The sequence below is a fragment of the Podarcis tiliguerta genome (assembly GCF_965153285.1).
Source record: "Podarcis tiliguerta genome assembly, chromosome: 17".
Lineage (NCBI taxonomy): Eukaryota > Metazoa > Chordata > Lepidosauria > Squamata > Lacertidae > Podarcis > Podarcis tiliguerta.
In genome coordinates, this window is record NC_139550.1 from 10,336,577 (window position 1) to 10,357,741 (window position 21,165).

General features: G+C 42.4%; 1 protein-coding gene across 2 annotated transcripts in view; it reads left to right on the forward strand.

The window, feature by feature from the left end:
- The window catches only part of DNAH6 (dynein axonemal heavy chain 6), a 124,075-nt gene that overhangs the window by 75,676 nt on the left and 27,234 nt on the right, over positions 1-21,165 (forward strand). For both annotated transcript variants that reach the window (XM_083419152.1, XM_083419153.1), the window contains 13 exons: positions 530-733; positions 1,705-1,830; positions 5,491-5,655; positions 7,407-7,474; positions 8,220-8,400; positions 9,733-9,912; positions 10,587-10,820; positions 13,046-13,181; positions 14,218-14,387; positions 16,522-16,712; positions 18,392-18,552; positions 19,001-19,089; positions 20,707-20,853. In XM_083419152.1, the coding sequence (XP_083275278.1) occupies positions 530-733; positions 1,705-1,830; positions 5,491-5,655; positions 7,407-7,474; positions 8,220-8,400; positions 9,733-9,912; positions 10,587-10,820; positions 13,046-13,181; positions 14,218-14,387; positions 16,522-16,712; positions 18,392-18,552; positions 19,001-19,089; positions 20,707-20,853 (2,052 nt within the window). The remainder of the gene's footprint in view (positions 1-529; positions 734-1,704; positions 1,831-5,490; positions 5,656-7,406; positions 7,475-8,219; positions 8,401-9,732; positions 9,913-10,586; positions 10,821-13,045; positions 13,182-14,217; positions 14,388-16,521; positions 16,713-18,391; positions 18,553-19,000; positions 19,090-20,706; positions 20,854-21,165) is intronic.

The window sequence follows — 21,165 nt, forward strand, 5'->3', positions numbered from 1 at the left end:
GGGCTGGACCAGTCAGAGTCCAAAAGGTTATAGGGCTGCTTAGTGAAGGCGGGGGGGGGGGTGTTATCCACTTGGTGGCAGTGCTGACGTTACCTCTCATGGTAGAGGCTGTGCTGTCATGCCATGAAAATTGTTTCGTTCCCCCCCCCCCCAAAAAAAGTGGAAATATTTTCTTAACTTTTTTCCCAATTCAGCCCTCCTCACATCTTCTCACACTTGCATCAATAGTACTTTTGAAACTAGTTGGTATTATAATTCCAGTGGTACTTCATTTTCAGCTACCATAGCCAGATATCAGGAGGTGAGTTGAGTCAGCCTATTTGTTTCGTTGCTTCCCACCACCAAGACGCCGCTTAGTAACATCCTTGTATAACATACTAGTTGCACTGGGAGCTGGTAAGGTTTCTCAATCTCACTGTGGATCCTTACCATTACTGATTCTTGTAGTAGCCAGTCGTGAACTGATCGACTAACCTTTCCTATATACTATAACAAAAGTAACTTTCCTTGTTTCTTTCCTTCGTCTCAGTTAATAGATCGCTGGATCAAACAATGTCAGGAACTAGATATTCCTATTAGTCCTGATTTCAGTCTCATAAATATTTTGGGAGATCCTTATGAAATTCGACAATGGAACACTGATGGATTGCCACGGGACTATGTTTCCACTGAGAATGGCATTCTTGTTACACGGGGGCGACGCTGGCCACTCATGATTGACCCCCAAGATCAAGTAAGTACTCACTTTAGAAATGCTATGTATTGTTTCAATCAGATATCCACAACAGCCATATTCTGTATTATTGGATAATGATATTTTGGGGGAAATGCTAAAGATCATAATTACATTACCCTCTCCAGCCTGTTATTTCTTCAAAGGAGCCTTCCCATGCCTGCTGCATTATTTCCCTTTCCAGTGCCATTTCCCCTCCTAGAGGAGGATATTGTTGTAGTAGTGAAAGAGTAAATTGGGGTTGAATGCAGAAACGAATCCAAGGATCTGCTCACAGCATGCTGTATCTACCGTATTTTCGCCAAATAGGACGCAATTTTTCCCCTCCAAAGGGGACCCCTCTCGCTCTCCAGGCTTCAGGAAGCTCTCCGCAAGCCTTGGGAGCCTGCTGGAGTTCCCGTCGGGCTCCCTAGGCTTGCGGATAGCAGCTTGCATCTTGAAGCCTGGGGCGCGCTGCACAGCGCGCCCCAGGCTTAGGTTCCCCGACCTGATTTGGAGGCTGGCGGTGGGGAGAAGTGCGCTTCTCCCTGCCGCCAGCCCCACAAGCTTGGGGGACAGCAGGGAGGCAGAATGCCGCCATCCCGCTGTCCCCCAACCTGATTTGGAGGCTGGCGGTGGGGAGAAGCACACTTCGCCCTGCCGCCAGCCCCACAAGCTCGGGGGACAGCGGGGAGGCGGAGCGCCGCCATCCCACTGTTCCCCGACCTGGTTTGGGCTTCAGACAGATATCCACAAGGCGTGGGAGCCCGCGGGAAGTTGCGCCGGTCTCCCAAGGCTTGTGGAGAGCTGCCTCTTCTGGGGGCTGGGGTCGGGGGAAGCTCGGGCTCCACATTCATACACCACTCCAAGAAGGATGGGAAGAATTAGACAGAGCTGTGAAATTTGCATTGTCCATTAAAGGGTTGATTATTGGGGGACAACATCTTAATTCCTTATTTACTATCCTAATGATAATATCTTTTAATACACAGGCAAACCGCTGGATAAGAAATAAAGAAGCAAATGATGGCTTAAAGATAATTAAGCTTACTGACGCTGGTTTCCTGCGTACCCTGGAGAATGCTATTCGTCTAGGGTCACCTGTTCTTCTAGAAGAGGTTTGGATCTTTTTGCATTAAGCTAGAACAATCTTTCATTTCTTGTTCTTTTGTTTATAACTGTTAAACATGATCCACTGGCTCTGACCAGGTACATCCTTGTCGACTTCTACAAGAAGCAAAGCATTTACCGTATTTTTCGCCCCATAGGACGCACCTAGATTTTTTTTTTGGGGGGGGGGGAAATAAAGAAAAAAAAAATATTTCCCCCCCAGGCGCAGGGCTGGCACGGGGGAAACCCGAGCTTCCCCCGACCCCAGCCCCTAGAACAGGCTGCTGCCTGCAAGCCTTGCGAGCCCAGCGGGACCTCCTGCCGGGCGCGCGAGGCTTGCGGACACCTGCGCAAAGCACGGGGCGTCCTCTGGAAGGCACTTCGGGCTGCAGGCTGCCGCCCGCAAGCCTTGTGTGCCTGGGGGAACTCCCGCCGGGCTTGCAAGGCTTGCGGATAGCTTCCTGAAGCCTGGAGAGCGAGAGGGGTCGGTGCGCACCGACGCCTCTCGCTCTCCAGGCTTCAGCGAAAGCCTGCATTCACCCCATAGGACGAACACACATTTCCCCTTCATTTTTGGAGGGGAAAAGTGCATCCTATAGGGCGAAAAATACGGTAGTACATACAGTGTACCAAGTATTCTGTCATTTGGAGGATAGTTGCAAAAATTGGGAATATTTTTCTAGCTTTGCCTGAACAAAGGAAGGAGAAAAAGAGAGGCTATCACACAAGAAGGTAGTTTCTTGGTACATTCTTTCTACAGAGGAAGAGGCAGTCACGAAGGATAGGAAATAAGAGGTTTATACATTGTATGAATCTTTCTCAAATCAAAAACAAAGGAGAGAGTTAGAACCAGGATGTCTCAGTCTTCATGCGGTTTGTTATTATATCATGAAAAACTATTGTATCATGCAAAACTCGCTGTGACCTTGACCTACAGAAAATTAGTCATGCTTGCGTCCTGTTGAAATCAATAGGATAATTTGATTGTGACTAACATGATCTGTAGTGGAATCAGTATTGTTTAGACAATAAATCCATTTATCCATGTACCTTCAGTTGTGGTTATGATTGTTGTGTATTTTTCTAATAAGCAGGTGTGGTTTAGGAAAGCTAGGATGTTTCTCTGTTCATGACTTTGAGAGAAACTAATTTTATTTATTTCTTATATTTATATCCTGCTTCATCAGCCCAAACTCATGAAGTGGTTTTACAAAATGCAATGTTTAAAGAACAACTGTAATGTGAAACATATATTGCCATCCATGCAGGGAAGTAATAGTATAGCTAGATGCATGAGAAGGATTTCTTGTTTGGCATTGCAAATACTTCCTTTAACAAAGAGTTCTCTTTGCATTGATTTATTTCATTAGCTGTCGCAAAATGCAAGGCTTAATTGTCAGAAAACTGAAATTAATGGTAACTTAAGCAGAAATAACTAGAGCGATTTTCCAGAGTTATTGTCTTCCCCTGCCGTCCGTGATGATTGGTTACCACTTTTTATGATGCTCCATTTTAGACTTTTTATTTTGTGTTATGTATTATGTACTTTACCGTCACCTTTCACTGTGTAGTTGCTTAATAAATCTGAAAATGTACAGGCAAAATGTTCTGGTGCGGATTCTGAGTCCCGTTTAACCTCCAAGCTGAGAACATTCAGAGGCTTTATTGTTCAGTCAGTTGTTGACGTAATAATAATACTTAGCACTTATAAATAATTTATTGACTTTTCAGAGCACTTCATTTAGATCATTTTAGCAAACCTCTACAGCAGCTTAGGTGTGGGGGAGAAATTCAATTTTGCTTGCATTATATTGAGAAACTGCCTCATCACACACGCTTCTTAAATCAATACGTGAACCAAACCCATAATTACCCATTGAAATTTGCCCTTTTCCAAATTTGTAGCGAAGGCCTCCTGCCCAACAATGTATAGAAAGATGCCTTTTGTCGAGGCCAAATGCTTGCAAAATCTTTATTAGTCAAGACAGCATACAAAAACGTGTATTCAGGAAAAATTTTTTACTTAAAACATCAGATTTTCATGAGGAAAATATCAAGTTTCTGTGGAAATATGGGGGACCTGAATTTAAGATGGGGGGAAAATGCGAAACTGAAATTGACAAATTTGTCCATCTTCTCAACAGCTGTATATTGTAGGCAGGATACTTATCCGCACATTGCAGTAGAGTGTTAGCCTGAGATGGTGGCTTCCTGAAGGCCACATAGGCAGCTTGTAACTGAAGTATGATGTGAGATGGGTGCTTTCCAAGTATCTCATTTAATGCTCTTTGTCACTGCAACCACTGCATGGCAGAGATAGTTTACATATATTCTGGAGGCCATTTTTACTACCGAGTTATTGTCAGGGAGCAGATGGGCTGCAACCAGGAACCTTCTGGTGTGCGTACAACTGCCCAGTGTAACGAGCCACCTCCTCTCTGGCTCTTGGCTTGGTCCCTTGGCTCTGATTCCCTGGCATAATTCCCAGCAAACCTCTGACAGCTGCCTGCCCTGACAGATATTAAGTAGCGCTGACATATCAATTGCATTCCCCCCCCCCCATGGTTTTGTAAAGAAGCAAGTCTAAGTGGCCAAAGCCAGGTGTTGCTAATAGCAGGATTTGTGCCATCGTTAGCTTTGCTCACTTGTTAAATTCTGAAGACTTACAGGGCTAGATCTGGCAGTGCCTTCCCTATGGGAGGTGTCTTCCATTCATAGAGCTGCTTTTACAACTTGTGCTAGTTGGAGAGTAGAAAAATGTTCTTTCACTTGCACAGACATGAAAAGTGCTGATACTTAGACAGTGGCGTAGCGTGGGTTGTCAGCACCCGGGGCAAGGCAAGTAATTTGCGCCCCCTAATCCGGGGCAAGGCAAGTAATTTGCGCCCCCCCCGCTGCACTGTCCCTCCCCCAGATAGTCCCTCGCTCTCTCTCCGCACCGCATCGCACCGCACCACACGCCTGGCACCCTCTCCTCCACAGTGGGCAGCGACCTGGCGGCTCGGATCGTATTCGCACAGCCAGCACTGCAGTGAGAGAGAGAGAGTGAGTGAGCCAGGTAGGGGCAGAGAGCTGCGAGTGTGAGCGCACGCCCCCTAGATGTTGCGCCCGGTGCGGCTGGCCCCCCTGCACCCCCCACGCTATGCCACTATACTTAGAGTTCTGTACAAATTCTAGCACAAGTATTGATGGAACAAGAAGCTACAGTTGCACCTTGGATCCCGAACGCCTTGCAAGTCGAACGTTTTGGCTCCCAAACACCGCAAACCTGGAAGTGAGTATTCTGGTTTGCGAACGTTCTTTGGAACCCGAACGTCTGACACGACTTACGTGGCTTTTGATTGGCTGCAGGAGCTTCCTGCAGCCAATCAGAAGCCGTGCATTGGTTTCCGAACATTTTGGAAGTCAAACTGATTCCGTTTGACTTCCGAGGTACCACTGTATTTCCTTTCCGCTCACGCTGCTTCAGATCTAACCCATAAACTAATTTGTACCAAAAAACTAAAGATCCATATCAAATGATGTTCGGGGGGGAGGGGGGGAGTAAAGAACCACAAGAAAATAAGACTCCTGTTACACAGAAGCATAAGTGTGTGCTTCAACTCTGAAATGTTTTCGCTAAGCATAATGCATAAAAAGAAACTCATCTCTTTCCCTCGTTTTAATAGCTTAGAGAGACACTTGACCCTGCTCTGGAACCAATTCTTTTGAAGCAGACTTTCGTTGCTGGCGGAAGACTTCTCATCCGCCTCGGAGATTCTGATATAGATTATGACAAAAACTTCAGGTTCTACATGACAACAAAAATGCCAAATCCACACTACTTGCCGGAGGTATAAAAGTAGAGAGACAAGTCATAGCTAAGAGGGTTTTTAAAAAAAGATATATTACTTTTTGTCTTTCCAAAATTGTATTAGGTATAACTTGTGTATTTTCTCTGCATTTTTAAGCACCACTTTTTCCTTGTTTGATGGGAAATTTCTATATTGTTGAAATATATCGCCCTTCCTCAGGTGGCCCCCCACATGCCATTCCAGTCATATGGGGCAATAGGGGTGCTCTTTGTGGCCCCATCTTGCATCACCATTGCTTACCTGCCCTTCACATATAGTTACACGACGATAAAGTAACTGTATGTTACAAGTGCCATGGCGGGACTAGTGAAAACGGCACTTCATGTTTTCCTCGTCCTCTATGATTTATAGCAATGCTTACCTGTGTTGTGACATCAACATGTACATTTCCATAGGAGCCTAGGGGCTGAGGTCCCTTCAGCCCCCCACAATAAGTTATTTGAGGGGGCCAGACCCCCCCCCCGCTCCAGTTGTTGGTTATTGCCACGTCTTGGGATTGATTCTGCAGAGTGGAGATAACCTGAGGTGCCCCCAACATTTTATTCAAGTTTGCATCCCTGTACATTTCACGGTCCCTGCCAGTGGCAGGCAATGATTTGGATTGGGCAGAGAAATGCACAAGGTAATTGGATCACAATGCGGAATTGTTAAAAGGAAAGAAGAGGCATTGACATGGGACTATTGTTTTTAACGACATCCTCATGCCACTGTAATGTGATTTGACTGTGACTTGAGATGTCTTGTTTAACTTAATCAGTAGCACTTTAAGGCAGTATTTATTAAATGTTTCACAGCTCCATTGTGAGACAGAGGAATCAATTCCAGCTCATGGTTGCTCTATGACTTTTTGGAAGTAATGAGCAAAATAACTGCAGCTGAAACTAGTATGAACCTTGCCAGTACTCCTGAATGTCAAGCCCCATCAAGTTACATTAGCTTGGTTGGTTTGGCAACGAGTTGAGGAACATGAGCAGTTTTTAACCCCGTTGCTCTGTGTGATCCAGGTGTATTTTAAAGCATTTGCAATCCCAGTCTTCCATATATGTATGTATATCTCTTTCAAATGCCTTTTTCATGTTTTCATTTTTCATTAAAGTTAGTGTCAGTTTACTGAAAAATAAGCCATTTTTCAATGTAGAAAATACAGTTTTTTTATAGTAGCAATTCTGTGCAGAGTTATTTGGGAATAAGTTCCATTTAATTCAGTGGGACTTACTGCTCAGAAAACATGTGCGTGGTTGCATTTTCAAGTCTGTTATCTGCGATTGTATTAAACCCATTCCCCTAAATTGGAGATACAGACCAGGCATATAAAATATAATTCCATCTACAGTGGTACCTCGCAAGACGAATGCCTCGGAAGACGAAAAACTTGCAAGACGAAAGAGTTTTTCGTTTTCTGAGTTGCTTCGCAAGACAGATTTCCCTATGGGCTTGCTTCGCAAGACAAAACGTCTTGCGCCTTTTTTTAAAAACCGCCAATGCATTCCTATGGGAAACCGTCAATACACAGTGGTGCTTCGCAAGACGAAAAAATTCACAAGACGAAAAAACTCGCAGAACGAATTAATTTCATCTTGCGAGGCACCACTGTACCTGTAAATATTTTTAATTTGGAGGACTGTATAATTCAGCTGCCTTTGATGGCCTATAGGTCATAATAGCTTATGCTTTAATGAAAACAATACATTTGGTACTTTAGCCACCTTTCTCCCGTGCTTCTCTTACAGGTGTGTATCAAAGTAACAATTATCAATTTCACTGTTACCAGATCTGGCCTGGAAGATCAACTGCTAAGGTATTGTGATTGTTGTTTTTAATTCAGTCTACACTACTTTCTAATTAAAAGGTGTACATTAACCTCCCCCAACATCTGTGGGAGGCTGATAGGAGCTGGAGGGTGCCTGACTGGGAAAGATTGGTCTACATCATGTTTGTGGCCCCTCCGTAATGTATTATGTAATATGCATAGCATGTATTTATAATACAGGAAAAAATAGAGCTTACAAATTTTCTAATACTTGTACAGGGTTTTGTGAAAAGGTCTGTGTAAAATTTCATGAGATCATTAAAAATGATGGTCAAGTACAGTGGTGCCCCGCAAGACGAATGCCTCGCAAGACGGAAAATTCGCTAGACGAAAGGGTTTTCCGTTTTGGAGGTGCTTCGCAGGACGAATTTGCTATGGGCTTGCTTCGCAAGACGAAAATGTCTTGCGATTCCTGGGGGGTTTTTTTCCGCTCCCCACCCCCTTTTTCTAAGGCACTAAGCTGCTAATAGCCTTTTAGCAGCTAATCCGCTAATCCCTTAAGCCTTTAGTAGCCGCTAAACCGCTAATAGCGCTAATCCGCTAATGGGCTTGCTTCGCAAGACGAAAAAACCGCTAGACGAAGAGACTCACGGAACGGATTCTTTTCGTCTTGCGAGGCACCACTGTACTTGCAATTTTATTATATATTTATATTATTTTCAATATTTGTACATTATACATTTCACAAGATGCCAGGATTTCTATGATTTATATATTTTAACTTCTGTTTTAGTGATGTCGTGCGGCTGGAGAGGCCTGAACTAGAGGAACAAAGAACCCAGCTCATTGTCCGAATAAATGCTGATAAGAATCAACTGAAAGCCATTGAAGACAAAATTCTAAAAATGCTTTTTACATCAGAAGGGAATATTCTGGACAAGGAAGAGCTCATCAACACACTTCAAGAATCGAAGGTGGGGGACATTTTGAAAAAGGAACAACATATATAGGATTGTGTGGAATATCACCAAGAGAAATTATTTTAAAATGTTTACATTCTGCTCTTGAGCATTATGTAAACAATGAAATCTACAGGATGGGATACTCTAGTCTAATGTTAGTGGCACTGCACTAATCAGAAATCTGTATATTGTGTCTAGCAGCTATAGGGATATTATGATAGTTGCAGCACATACAGACAGATACAGCAGAGTTGTTTTTTAAATCATAATCCCAATAATATCACATTTTACTCTCCACATATCACGCTACAATCTTTTGCTGTTTGATGCAGTTAGCCTCAGTTTCCTATTTGAAATCAAGCAAATAACCAACTAAGCCCCTTTCCATCAATCTGTTAGGTTAGCATGACAAAATTAGAATGCTTCTATTTTCAAGGTTGCAACATCTCCACCCGCAAGTTTATGCTCATCATTTCCTCCATCGCTTAAAATACCAGCTTCCAGTTTTGCTGTAGGAGGAACGGAAATACATAATATGCCCCTCCATTAGTTATTTCACTCATTTCCGCTTGGAATCTGGGTTTCAGAATTTTCAGTATCAGAGATGTTACTTCAAATATTGCATGGCTCTTACTGAAAATATTGCAGGGCTGCCTTGAAATAAAAATGATGAATGAGTTAGACTTACAACAACAATTCTGCAATCTAAATCTCTTTCCAAGATTGGGTCATAATCTTCTGTGCATCTCGGTAATGTAACAAATACAAAAAAATGCTAATCTATGAAAAACCACATATTTTTTATAATTTATGATCCAGGTTTTTCAGTCTGTATATCCTTTGAAGGCCTTTATATTTTTCCGGAATGGGTCATCGTAAAGATTCACCATGAAAGATGGTGTAGCATAGTGGCTAAAAGACTGAGTTATGAATCAGGAAGTCTCTAGTCTGGATCTTCCATCTTCCATAAATCACTAGTTGATGTTAGGTAAATTAATCTCCCTCAGTCTTAGTCCCAATTCTAGGTGATAGCCAATGTTAGTCATAGAGTAGATTCATTGCTTGCAGTGGGTCTGCTTTGAGTGTGACTTAGTAGGATAATACCTATTTGCAATAGGATAATACTGATCTACTTTATATCATTTTTGTAAGAACTACAGCTAGATAATGCTTGCAAAATTCTTTTGAGTACTTGAAAGTGTTTTGATGATGATGATGATTGATTAATGTGTTTTCAAAAATGAGAATTTTTTTTTTTTCATTCTGAGTAGTTTATTTCATATATTTGAGGTACTCCGTTTCTTATGTGTGTTCAACATGCTACTTTGAAATCTATGTTGTTAGATTACATCCGGTGCTATCAAAGTGAGGCTTGTGGAAGCAGAAACGACAGAAGAAAAAATCAATGCAGCCCGTGAAAAATATCGCCCTGTCGCTACTCGAGGATCGGTCATGTATTTTGTGATTGCAAGTTTGTCAGAGATTGATCCAATGTATCAATTTTCCTTAAAGTATTTCAAACAGGTTTGGACTTTCCTCTTTTGAGCAGTTTCACATTTGCAGTTTAATGCGTGGGATGATCAGGGCGGAGGAAGGGGGTGCGGTGGGAGTGGGGCGCCCCAAATGTCGCCACTGAGGGGGGTGACAAAATGCCGGGCGGCACTCACCGCACGGCCTGCAGGGTGCCTGAGCCACGCATCTCTCCTGGGAATGACGCAGTGGCACTGCCCCAAACGGTCTGCCCGCTACCTCCCCCTCAGCTGTAGGGCGGCTGAGTGGGAGGAAGCAGACAGACTCCTTGGAGGCCCCACAGAGTGTCCTGCCCCGGCTGGCCCTGCCCCCACGGGTGGCTGGCCCCACCCCTGGGTGCAGTGCATGCGCACCGCCTCAGGCGCCCAATCGGCTTGCTCCACCAATGGAGATGATGGGACCAATGGTGGGGGTGGGTTCATCACCACGTGACAGCAGGCAGGAGCAAAGAATTGTAGGAGGCATTCTCCATATAGCAAATAGTCATATATTTCTAAGGCTGCAGCTGCAAGACTCCACCAACTGCAGACCTCTTAATTCCTCTGAAATCAGTATCTAGGATTCAAAGAGATACTTCAGATGTTCCCAAAGGATTATTCGTGTCTGGTCTTTTATGAGCTTTAGTAACAAGCACACCCAACATTATATTTCTTGGATTTCCCTTGCAGCTATTTAACACCACTATTGAAACATCTGAAAAAAACGATATTCTGGAAGAGCGACTTGCTATACTCCTTTCTCAGACACTCTATGCAACTTATACCAATGTTTCCCGAGGCCTTTTTGAACAGCACAAACTAATCTACAGCTTTATGCTGTGTATTGAGATCATGCGACAGAAAGAAGAACTTACAGACCTTGAATGGAACTTCTTCCTCCGTGGAGCCGCTGGTTTAGATAAGGTATATTTACGAAGACTTTTTTATATATATTTAATAAAGTTTTAAATTTCTGGATCCTTTTCATGATTGTGTGACTCAACTTCTCATTAGAACCCAAAAAGTAAATAGGTGCAAGGGCTACTGTACAACCAGTCAGATTAGAGGTACAGCAATTCAGGATACGGCTGTTGTGTTGTGCAATGCGTTACATAAGTGAGATGTGAATGACAAAGGGGAGGGCATGGAGGATTAGGGGCCCCTCTTGTCAGCCAATATTGACTTTCAAAGCACTCTGGTAGTTTATTTATCTATTGTTAATATTTCTGTACAAAAAAATTCCTGGACAGTTTACAAGTAAAAAGCTTAAAACACAAAAATAGCTCTAGGACAGCAGATCGGAAAAAATACTTTAAAATATTTGAAATTTAAAAGCCACAGGGGGTTAAATTTCACATGACACTGAAAAAAATATAATAAGCATGTCTGGGGAGGGTGTACCATAACCAACACTGAAAAGGCAGCCTATCCAGGAGAATACAATGGCCACTGATGTCAAAAACCACAGAGATGGCCAGGAAAATTAACAGGATCAAATGCCCCCTATTCCTTTCAGTCAGAGTCAACCTAGAGGGCAATCAAAACAGTTTCCATTCCAGAACCAGGCCTGAAGCCTAATTAGAATAGATGTAGACAATCAGTTTCATCATAGAATGTTTACGGTTGGACAATGACCACATTCTCGAGCCACTTGCCCATAAAGGGATTGTTGGCTCCTATAATTTACATCTTCCAGGTCCAGGCTAGGTTTCCCACTGAGTGACCTAAGAGTGCTCTTTATAGGAGGCTGATACTACCCTTTCTGTCCAAGAGGAATGTCTAACTTCCTAGACCCAACCAGACTTCCTCTCCCTTTTTGATGTAATTGACTTTGAAGAGAGAGGGTCATGCGCACAAGTGGCTGACTGAACTTCACCAAGCGTGTTGTCTGTATCCTCACTTTCAACCACTGAATGTGGTCGCATAAAACTAGACCAGTCAATGTTCTGGGTGCAGCAAGTCATGGAACTGCATAAGCCGGGGACTCCCAGCCATGCGAGCAACTTTATCTTCAGAGTGTTTTGATAACTCATCACAGAAGGCTACATATCACTGCTTATTCCAGAGTGCAACAGACTGAAACATGAATATATAGGACTGTGTACAGCCCTTCCAATTTTGCACTGTGACCCCAATCCATAGCCCGTGGATTGGGTTGGTCCACCTGTGCTACCCATGCCTTGCCATGGATTTGGAGACAGGGCTAAGATGGGAGAGAGGGGGGAAAGTAGAAGATGCTGGGTCCCTCTGCTGACCATGGGCAGGCAGGTTCGATCCTGAGAGGGGCTGCTCCTTTGCAAGCGGTTCCCCTGTACGCATGATAGCCACTTGTGATGGAGCCACAACTGCCACCATTGGGTCCTCTCTGCTTACCAGCTTGGAAGCAGGAGCAGTTAGTCATTTGTGGTACTGCTTCAGGAGGCGGAAAGAATAAGAGGCCAGGCAGGAAGAGGGAGAGGTTGGTGGGAAAGGTATCAACTCACCTGCATCCCTATGTTCTTTAATGAAGATGCAGCTGCAGGTAGGTCCTTTTTGCCTTCAGGACTGTCTCACCTTGATGTGACCAACACCCAGATTATCCCAAATCATCCAGGTTTGGTTTGGGGAATTAGCCAAATCTGGTGCACAGCCCTAGCATACATGTAGCATACATATATATGATGTAATTCTGCAAATGTTGGTTTGATTTTTTTATTGTACTTGTTATTTTTTAATAACCAGCTTGCTATTTTTATTTTTTTATAACCAACATCGTTATCTAAATTTGTATCCCAGCTTTCCTCCAAGAAGCTCAAGGCAGTGTATGCTATTGTTAATGTTTTTTTAACACTAATAAAGTAGCCTAGATTAGAAAGGCAATGTTACTGAATACTATAATTATGTTTCTAAAAAACTCATACTTTTGATACACAATTTCTAACCATATTTATTTGAAAATAAGTTCTTCATAATTTCAAGTGGGCATGTTTTAGATTACAGCACTTGTTCCATGATGATCAAGAGATTTTCTTAAAAACAACACCTATGTCTTCATTTTGAAGGGGTTTTTTTTCTGCTGTACTCATATTTGAAATAATAAATTGTCTGACTGCACACTCTACGCAACCTGTCACCACACTACTTGACATAGCTTGTCTTATTTATAATAGGAGCGGACTGAAAAACCTCAGATTCCATGGCTTGAAGATAATACGTGGTTTATGTGCTGTGACTTAGATGAAACACTGCCATGTTTTGCAGGAATTGAAACGGACATACAGACGATGCACATTTTTATTAAATTAGGTAACATGATAAATATGAAATGGGATTGTAAAGGACTTTTCCTATCATGCATCTAAACATGGGAGAGTTGTATGCTTCTATGATACGTCGCCTGCTTTTGAATATTAGTTATTTGTTTTTCTGTGTTTCAATAGATTTTTGTTAGTGTAACTTGAATTTACTTTTTTCTGTTTGATGATGGCTCAGGGGTTGACGAGAGTTATTTGTTATACATGTTGTTTTCACACTAGATGGCATCTTAAGTGAATGACATTGCTGTGGGACATATTAAAATATTCCAGTTGACTTGCAGTACGGTATATAGATTTAAAACCTATTTCCACACAAAGGAAATCAAATAGAAGTGTGATTTGTTTCTGGGCTCAATTGGAGGTGCTTGTTTTGACCTTTGAGCCTCTGAAAGTGTGTTTAGGTTTGCATTCTGGTTTGGTTAGGTTTTGGTTTTAATCTCTGAACTATTTTGTTGATCGCTTTGGGTTGTTTTATAAAGAAAATGAGTAATAAGTACAAAAAATAATTATTATTTTTGTAGTGATGCTTTCCAGATGTAAACTACAGCTCCCATCATCCTTGACCACTGGCCATACTGGGACAGGTTAATAGGGGTTGTAGTCCAAAACGTGGAGGCCCCACATTGGCTACCTCAGGACTATTGATGTATGTAGTGGTACAGTTAAATTCTCACCAGAAATTCCATAGAATTTCAAATTGTTTAGTTGTAGTCATCTGCCAACTGGTAAAAATGTTGTATGTAAGGTTTATAAAATATTGTATATAAGGTATGCCAATTTTAAATGGATGTTGTATTTTAGTTTAACCAAACACATTCTGTTTCATCCTATCAGTGTTCACAGCAGTATTCTCAATATGCTTCTCTTGTTCAGAAAATTGAAAATTGCTAAGAACTAACCCCTAGTATTTTCAGAACTGTTACATATCTGATAGAGCTATGGCTTCCCCAGTGTTACCTGAATAATGATTTTCTTCTAGGAAAGGGTGAACTAAAGTGGCTTGAAATTATAATACTCTTTTGTAGGACAACTTGAAATTCGTATTAACCCGGAACAATGGGAAGACTATAAACCTGAAACTCAAACTGAAACTGAAAGCAGTAAAAAAAAAGAAGATAAACCACACGTTTCCTGGGACAGTAGGCTGACCATGTTTCAGAAGTTAATTGTGGTGAAGTGCTTTATGGAAGAAAAGGTAAGCCGTGTCTATTAACAATTCAAGGCACTATCTTAGAGGTGATGCTGCTGTGTAGTCAATGTCCCATCAGAAATGCAGTTTGGAAGAGAGGGAAGACCTCATCTGCCTCATTCTCAATAATAAGCAATCATATGGGAAATACGGCCTGTACCTGCCTCCCTCTAGGTGCATGACTAATTGTGGCTGTGACTCCAGAATAGGACATAGAGACATAGGAAGCTGCCTTATACAGAATCAATCTATTGGTTCATCTAGCTCAGTATTATCAACATTCGCTGGGCAATAGCTCTCCAGGGTTTCAGGCTGAGTTATTTCCCAGCCCTACCTGGTGATGCCAAAAATCAAAGATGGGAAAATTTTGCACTCAAGGCATGTACTGTACCACTGAGCTATGGCAAGGTAAGGCAAGATTAGGTTTTGACTTACACCAGTCATAACTGTGCCACTGAATTCAGCATACATATCTCAAAAGCCAGGATGATAATTATCCAACCTTTCTAATTCTTAACAGTTAAGATAGGCAGACTGGGAGAGTCCTATGGTCACTATGAAATCCTGAGCATAGATGTTGCAGTTACCCAAGACCACATTCCTCGTTTCCTCCAACACAACACTGGCAACAACCTCAGCCAGGGAGGCCAGTGGGAATCATATAATGGTCACCATAGATCAGGGGTCGGTAAGGTTTACCTCGCGTGGGCCGGTTCACTCCAGCAGAGATCCCTCTGTGGGCCAGATTGCGCGTGCACCTGAGCACGCACGCACACGGTTTTTGGAGTCTGCACAGACGCAATTTCCTGCACCGTGGAAGCGAGTCCCCATGCTGCACTGTGCCGGTTTAGCACAGTGTGCGGGGACTTGCTGAGCAGGCGACTTGGTTCGGGGGCCGGTTAAACGACCCCCGTGGGCCGCTTGTGGCCCATGGGCCTTAGGTTGCCTACCGCTGCCATAGATTCTAACAGTTGGTTCTTTTCAGTGGTCCAGTGTTCGCTACATGCAGTATCTAAAAATATCTAATTCTGTACTGTAAAATACAAACACAGGCCTTTTCAGTTTAGCTAGGCTAGAGGTTTTCAACCTTTTTGAGTCCATGGCTCCCTTGACCAGCTGCATTCTTTTTGTGGCTCCCCTGTGGGGAAATGCGCTGTACGCCTCAAAAGCCCAGTTATGTTATCCCTTGCCTGCAGAGGCAGCAGCCCCTCACCCCTTTTCAAACATCCTCCCTTGTGGAGTGTTCCCTCAGCCCTCTCTCCTCTCCTTGGGAGTCCTCTGGGCACCACCGCCCCGGCCTCTGAGATTTCCCCACTGCCCTAAAGAGAGAGGTGCCTCCTCACACTGCCCCATAGGAGCCTGGGAAGAGGATGCCCCCAGCAACAGAGGTCGGCTCAAGGTGAAGGTGAGGCCAGTCTTGGGAGGCAGCAGTGGGCGCTGCTGGGCCTGCCTGCATGGTGGAAAGGCTCCCTTTCAGCACCTGTTTCCAGGCAGGCCTGCTTGCCTGGCCTCCCTCACCCTCTTGCTTGCTTACACAGAGGATGCCGCAGCTCCTGGCAACCATCACGCCCTGGCCAACCCCAGAGGCACCATTTGCCTGGGGAGCTTGTAGCCAGGGCTGCTGCAACCAACAGCTGTGCAGGCCTTTGGGAGGCAGAGACGTGAGAGCGCATCAGAGGAGGAAGGGAAGGAAAGAGGGATGGAGGCCAGTGTTGCCTGCGGCACCCCTGACCACCTTTCAAGTTACCCCAGGGTGCCTCTGAGCCAGGCCATGGACTCAAAACAAAGCGGAATCATCAAAATGATATTAAATTATTATTTTCTCTGTCACTTGTATGTAACAGAAGCCCTGATACAACATAGTAATGTATTATGCAAAATATTCTTTTTAATGTGTTTGTGGGAGGAGATGGGGGGGGGGGAGAAGGTTTATTGGTTTGTAGGGAGTGGTCCCTCTTGTTTTATTTTGTGTTTTGTGTTTTTATCTTGCATTTGTATGTAGTGAACTGCCCTGAGATCTACAGACGAACGGTGGTATACAAACGTAATAAATAAAATGAATGAATAAATGAATGAAGTAACTGAAATCAGTTCTTTTTTAATCCCTGCATTTGTAAAACGGCTATTTTAACATTTATAGATTGTTTCTGCACTTACTGAATTTGTAATAGAGAACCTTGGGAAACAATTCATAGAGAATCCCCCAGTTGATCTGGCAACTCTTTATCAAGACATGTCTCCTTCCACACCACTGGTGTTCATCTTGAGTACAGGCTCTGACCCCATGGGGGCTTTCCAGAGGTTTGCAAAAGAACGGGGATATTCAGAAAGGTATAGATTATATATTTTCATTATATGTACTATTTGATTTCCATATGATGAAGCATTTGGGTATGATCTCTCTAAGTTTTATTAATGATTCTGTTCTAAAAGATACAGAAATATACATTATAAAGGATAAGGCAGTTTCTCAAGTAACCTGGTCCTGAGCTGTATATGCTAGTACCAATACCTTGAACTCAGCCTGCTTGCAGCGTATCAGGCAATGTCAATCCTGAAAGCAGAGTGTTATATCCTGGTAGTAATTTGCCTCTACAAACAACCTAGCTACCACTTTCTGCATCAAGGGTAGCCCCACATAGACTGCATTACAGTAATCCAACTGTGGTAATAATAGTAATATTTATTTATTTATACATGCATACATACATACATACATACATATCCCGCCCATCTGGCTGGGTTTCCCCAGCCACTCTGGGTGGCTTCCAACAGAATATTAAAATACAATAGTCTATTAAACATTAAAAGTTTCCCTAAACAGGGCTGCCTTCAGATGTCTTCTAAAATCTGGTAGTTTTTCTCTTTGACATCTGGTGGGAGGGCATTCCACAGGGTGAGTGTCACTACCAAGAAGGCCCTGTGCCTGGTTACCTGTAGCTTTGCTTCTTACGGTGAGGGAACTGCCAGAAGGCCCTCGGTGCTGGACCTCAGTGTCCGGCCAGAACGATGGGGGAGACGCTCCTTCAGGTATACTGAGCCGAGGCCATTTAGGGCTTTAAAGGTCAGCACCAACAATTTGAATTGTGCTCAAAAACGTACTGGTTTGGCTACATCAGTTGCTTCTCCCCCACTCAGAAAATTGGGGAGATAAGGGGATGTGTCACTATTACAACCAGGCTGACACTGTCTTTTTAGCTGCACTGTTGTGGTCTCATTGCCCCACAGAGCAAGAGGGGGCAAATTTCCTTCCCTGAAGTGACTGAAGGGCACACATTGTGGTATTCTTTTGTCATACCTGGGAGCCACAAAAGTCTGTCCTCCTCTTTTGAATCAACAAGATCTAATGGGATTTTAGAAATCTAAAGACTGCTTTAATCTTAGCCTTGGCCTTCTTCTTCAGGTATCAGAGTTTCCAGTTTTCACATGGTAATGACATGAGATCTACCATAGATTTATGCTCTTTTTCTTCTTCTTTTTAAATATGCCAGCAATATTTGAACAGAAGTTTACTTGACAATGAAAAATCACATCTCTAGCCCAAGGGATTTTTCACTATAAAATTTCAAAGTTTTGTTGCTGTTCCTATCAGTGGAGGAGGCAGTTTGCATAGAAATGTCTTACTAATAATCATTTACAAAAATTACTGGTAGCTTAAACTTTCAACCAGGAAGGAAGGTATTTACCAAAACTGATTCTGAAAAGAGGTATAACTAAAATGCTGGGGGGGGGGGGGTTAGCAATATACTTGCATTTGACATCCATCCATATATGAATGCTCATGATATTTGAAGGTGGAGCTCTTTTTATTTGGAGGCCTAAGTAATAGATACAGCACTAGACATAAAATGTCTGAACTATTTCACAATGCAGTCTGAACACATTTGCTTAGAAGTAAGCATTTTTGAGTTGTCTACCCACGCAACTCAAAAAGTGTGCATAGGTTATCTAAATAATATATGCAAACTGCATGTAATTTGAATACCAACAAAATATATTCTGTCTTTCAGAGTGCAGTCCATTTCATTAGGGCAAGGTCAAGGACCTATTGCAGAAAGAATGATTAAGGATGCATTGAAATCGGGAAATTGGGTGTTTCTGCAGAACTGTCACCTTGCCGTTTCATGGATGTTAGCTATGGAAGAGCTTATAAAAACTTTTACAGAGCCAAGTATGTTCCCCCCCCCTTTCTGTTTCAGGCATGCTATATACCTCAAAGAGATGAAGCCATTCTAGGACTTTAACAAAAAAAAGGGGGGGTGTAGTTTTTTTAATAGCTTATAAAACGAGTGTCCTCATTTTTGGTTTTGTGATACTCATTCACTTTTAATCATCATCTTTATCATTTTAAAAACTGTTCTCGTGCATTATCTTCATTATGCTTACAACAATTCTTTTAAATGGGCCACCGTTTGTTATCCCCACATTGTAAATTAATTAGATCCCGCTTAACATAACCTGTTGAAATGAAATGGAATCGGTGAGAAAACTGACTGTTAGATAGTGCCCATAACATTTAAAACACTGTTTGTAATTTGGGAAACAGTTTAGGGCTTCACTTTATTCTGAAACGTAATTTGCCTTAAACCGTTGTGTGACTAAAATGTTTTGTTTTTCAGATGTCTCTATCCATGAAAGCTTCAGACTCTATTTGAGTTCCATGCCATGTGCTATCTTCCCTGTCACTGTCCTTCAGAATTCTGTCAAGGTAGTATGTTTTGGAAAAAAAAATAGTAAAATGGGAAATGCAAATCCAGAATAAACAGCACCCAGAACATTGTGGAGTTGTACTCATTTAGGTGGCAGTTAGTTGTCTCCAAAGTTGGGAAATACGGAACATAGTAAAGGTAAAGGGACCCCTGACCATTAGGTCCATTCGTGGCCGACTCTGGGGTTGCAGCGCTCATCTCGCTTTATTGGCCGAGGGAGGTCATGTGGTCATGTGGCCAGCATGACTAAGCCTCTTCTGGCGAACCAGAGCAGCACACGGAAACGCCGTTTACCTTCCCACCAGAGCGGTCCTTATTTATCTACTTGCACTTTGACGTGCTTTCGAACTGCTAGGTTGGCAGGAGAAGGGACCGAGGAACGGGAGCTCACCCCGTCGCGGGGATTCGAACCGCCAACCTTCTGATTGGCAATTCCTAGGCTCTGTGGTTTAACCCACAGCAGGAGACCTAAAATAACTGCAATAATAATAATAATAATAATAATAATAATAGTAGTAGTAGTAGTAGTTTATTATTTGTACTCCGCCCAGCCACTCTGGACGGCTTCCATAGAAATCAAAAAACACTAAAATATCACACATTAAAAACTTCCCTGAACAGGAATAGGAGGCCACTTTTCCATGCAGTTTTGTCTTTGCCATCTCTTCCTTGCTCTTACATTTATATGCCACCTTTTGTCTGAGGAGCTCAAGGTACACAGTTCTAGTCCTTTCCATTTCTAGCCTCACAAAAACCCTGCGAGGTATGTTAGGCAGAGAAGCAGTGTGCATTTGAAGTTGAACCCCATATGTTACTGCTTTTTAAAGCATTCTGAATTTGTTGGGGAGACAATCAATCAATCTTTATTGCGGTCAAAGACCAGACAGGTTGGGGAGACCTGCGTCCCATGAGAAAAGTTCCATTCAATTACTTCTTTTTCTTCTGCATTCCTTTAGTATTATATCCATATGATTTTGCAGAAAATTTGTCTTGCCATGAACTGTACTACCTCTACTGATTTTAATAACACTACCTGTGGCTACAATTGGTTTCTACTCGGTTAAAGCAGTTTTCCAGTAACCCAATATCTAGGAGCTTAAAAATATAATTTCCAAATAAAACCCATAGGAGTTGTTTTGTAGTATCAATTCTTACTTACATGCATTATTCTACTTGCATATATATTGGTTGCTTCTCCTCCCCACCCTTCTCTTGCATAAGATGATTTCTATTTTCTTTGCTCTAAATTTCCTTATTGTCATAACATAGAGTTCCATTTCCATATATTTCCTGGGGTAAGCAATCAGTGCATTAATGTGGTTAAAAGCTGTGAGCCGCCTTCTGAATATAAAATACAGTTTGCATGCAGATAGCTGCTAATTCATAAATTAAATGTGACAACACAGTGAGGAACTAGAAGGCAAACCTATGTAGCTCAGTCCTATATCTGTGCAAGTAAATATTTGTAACTACTGCTTCATGGCAGGGTTACAGACTTTAATGTTATCCTAGGATTGCAAGAAGATTTGCTATGGGCCAGTTTATCAGTGCAGATGTTTAGCAGTCCGTCTAGTAACTATATAACAATACATTTATTTATATCTGTATGTATTCAGGTAACCAATGAACCCCCGAAAGGTCTGCGAGCAAACATCAGACGAGCATTCACAGAAATGACATCTTCGTTTTTTGAAGAAAATATCCTGGGGAAAACCTGGAGAAAAATAATTTTTGGCATTTGTTTCTTCCATGCTATCATTCAGGTACCTCTTATTATTTTAAGAATATGAAAAAGGGCAGCAGCAATAGCTTCAGTAGATGTTACGCTGTTCAGAAAGCATATCCCCTCTCTCTTTCTCCCTCTCCACAAATTTGTATTCTGCCTTTCTCCCACATTGCTGTGAGTAGCAGTGCTGATGGGGGCTATCTCATTTTTATCACAATCTTAAGGTCTAGGCATGAGTTTCTTATATGAATATTTTAATTAGTTATTTTTAATTATTGGAAATTTAAAGCAGCAAATATTATCAAATGTTTCTGAGGGCAGAAAATACAATTCCTGTTTGCTGTGTTTA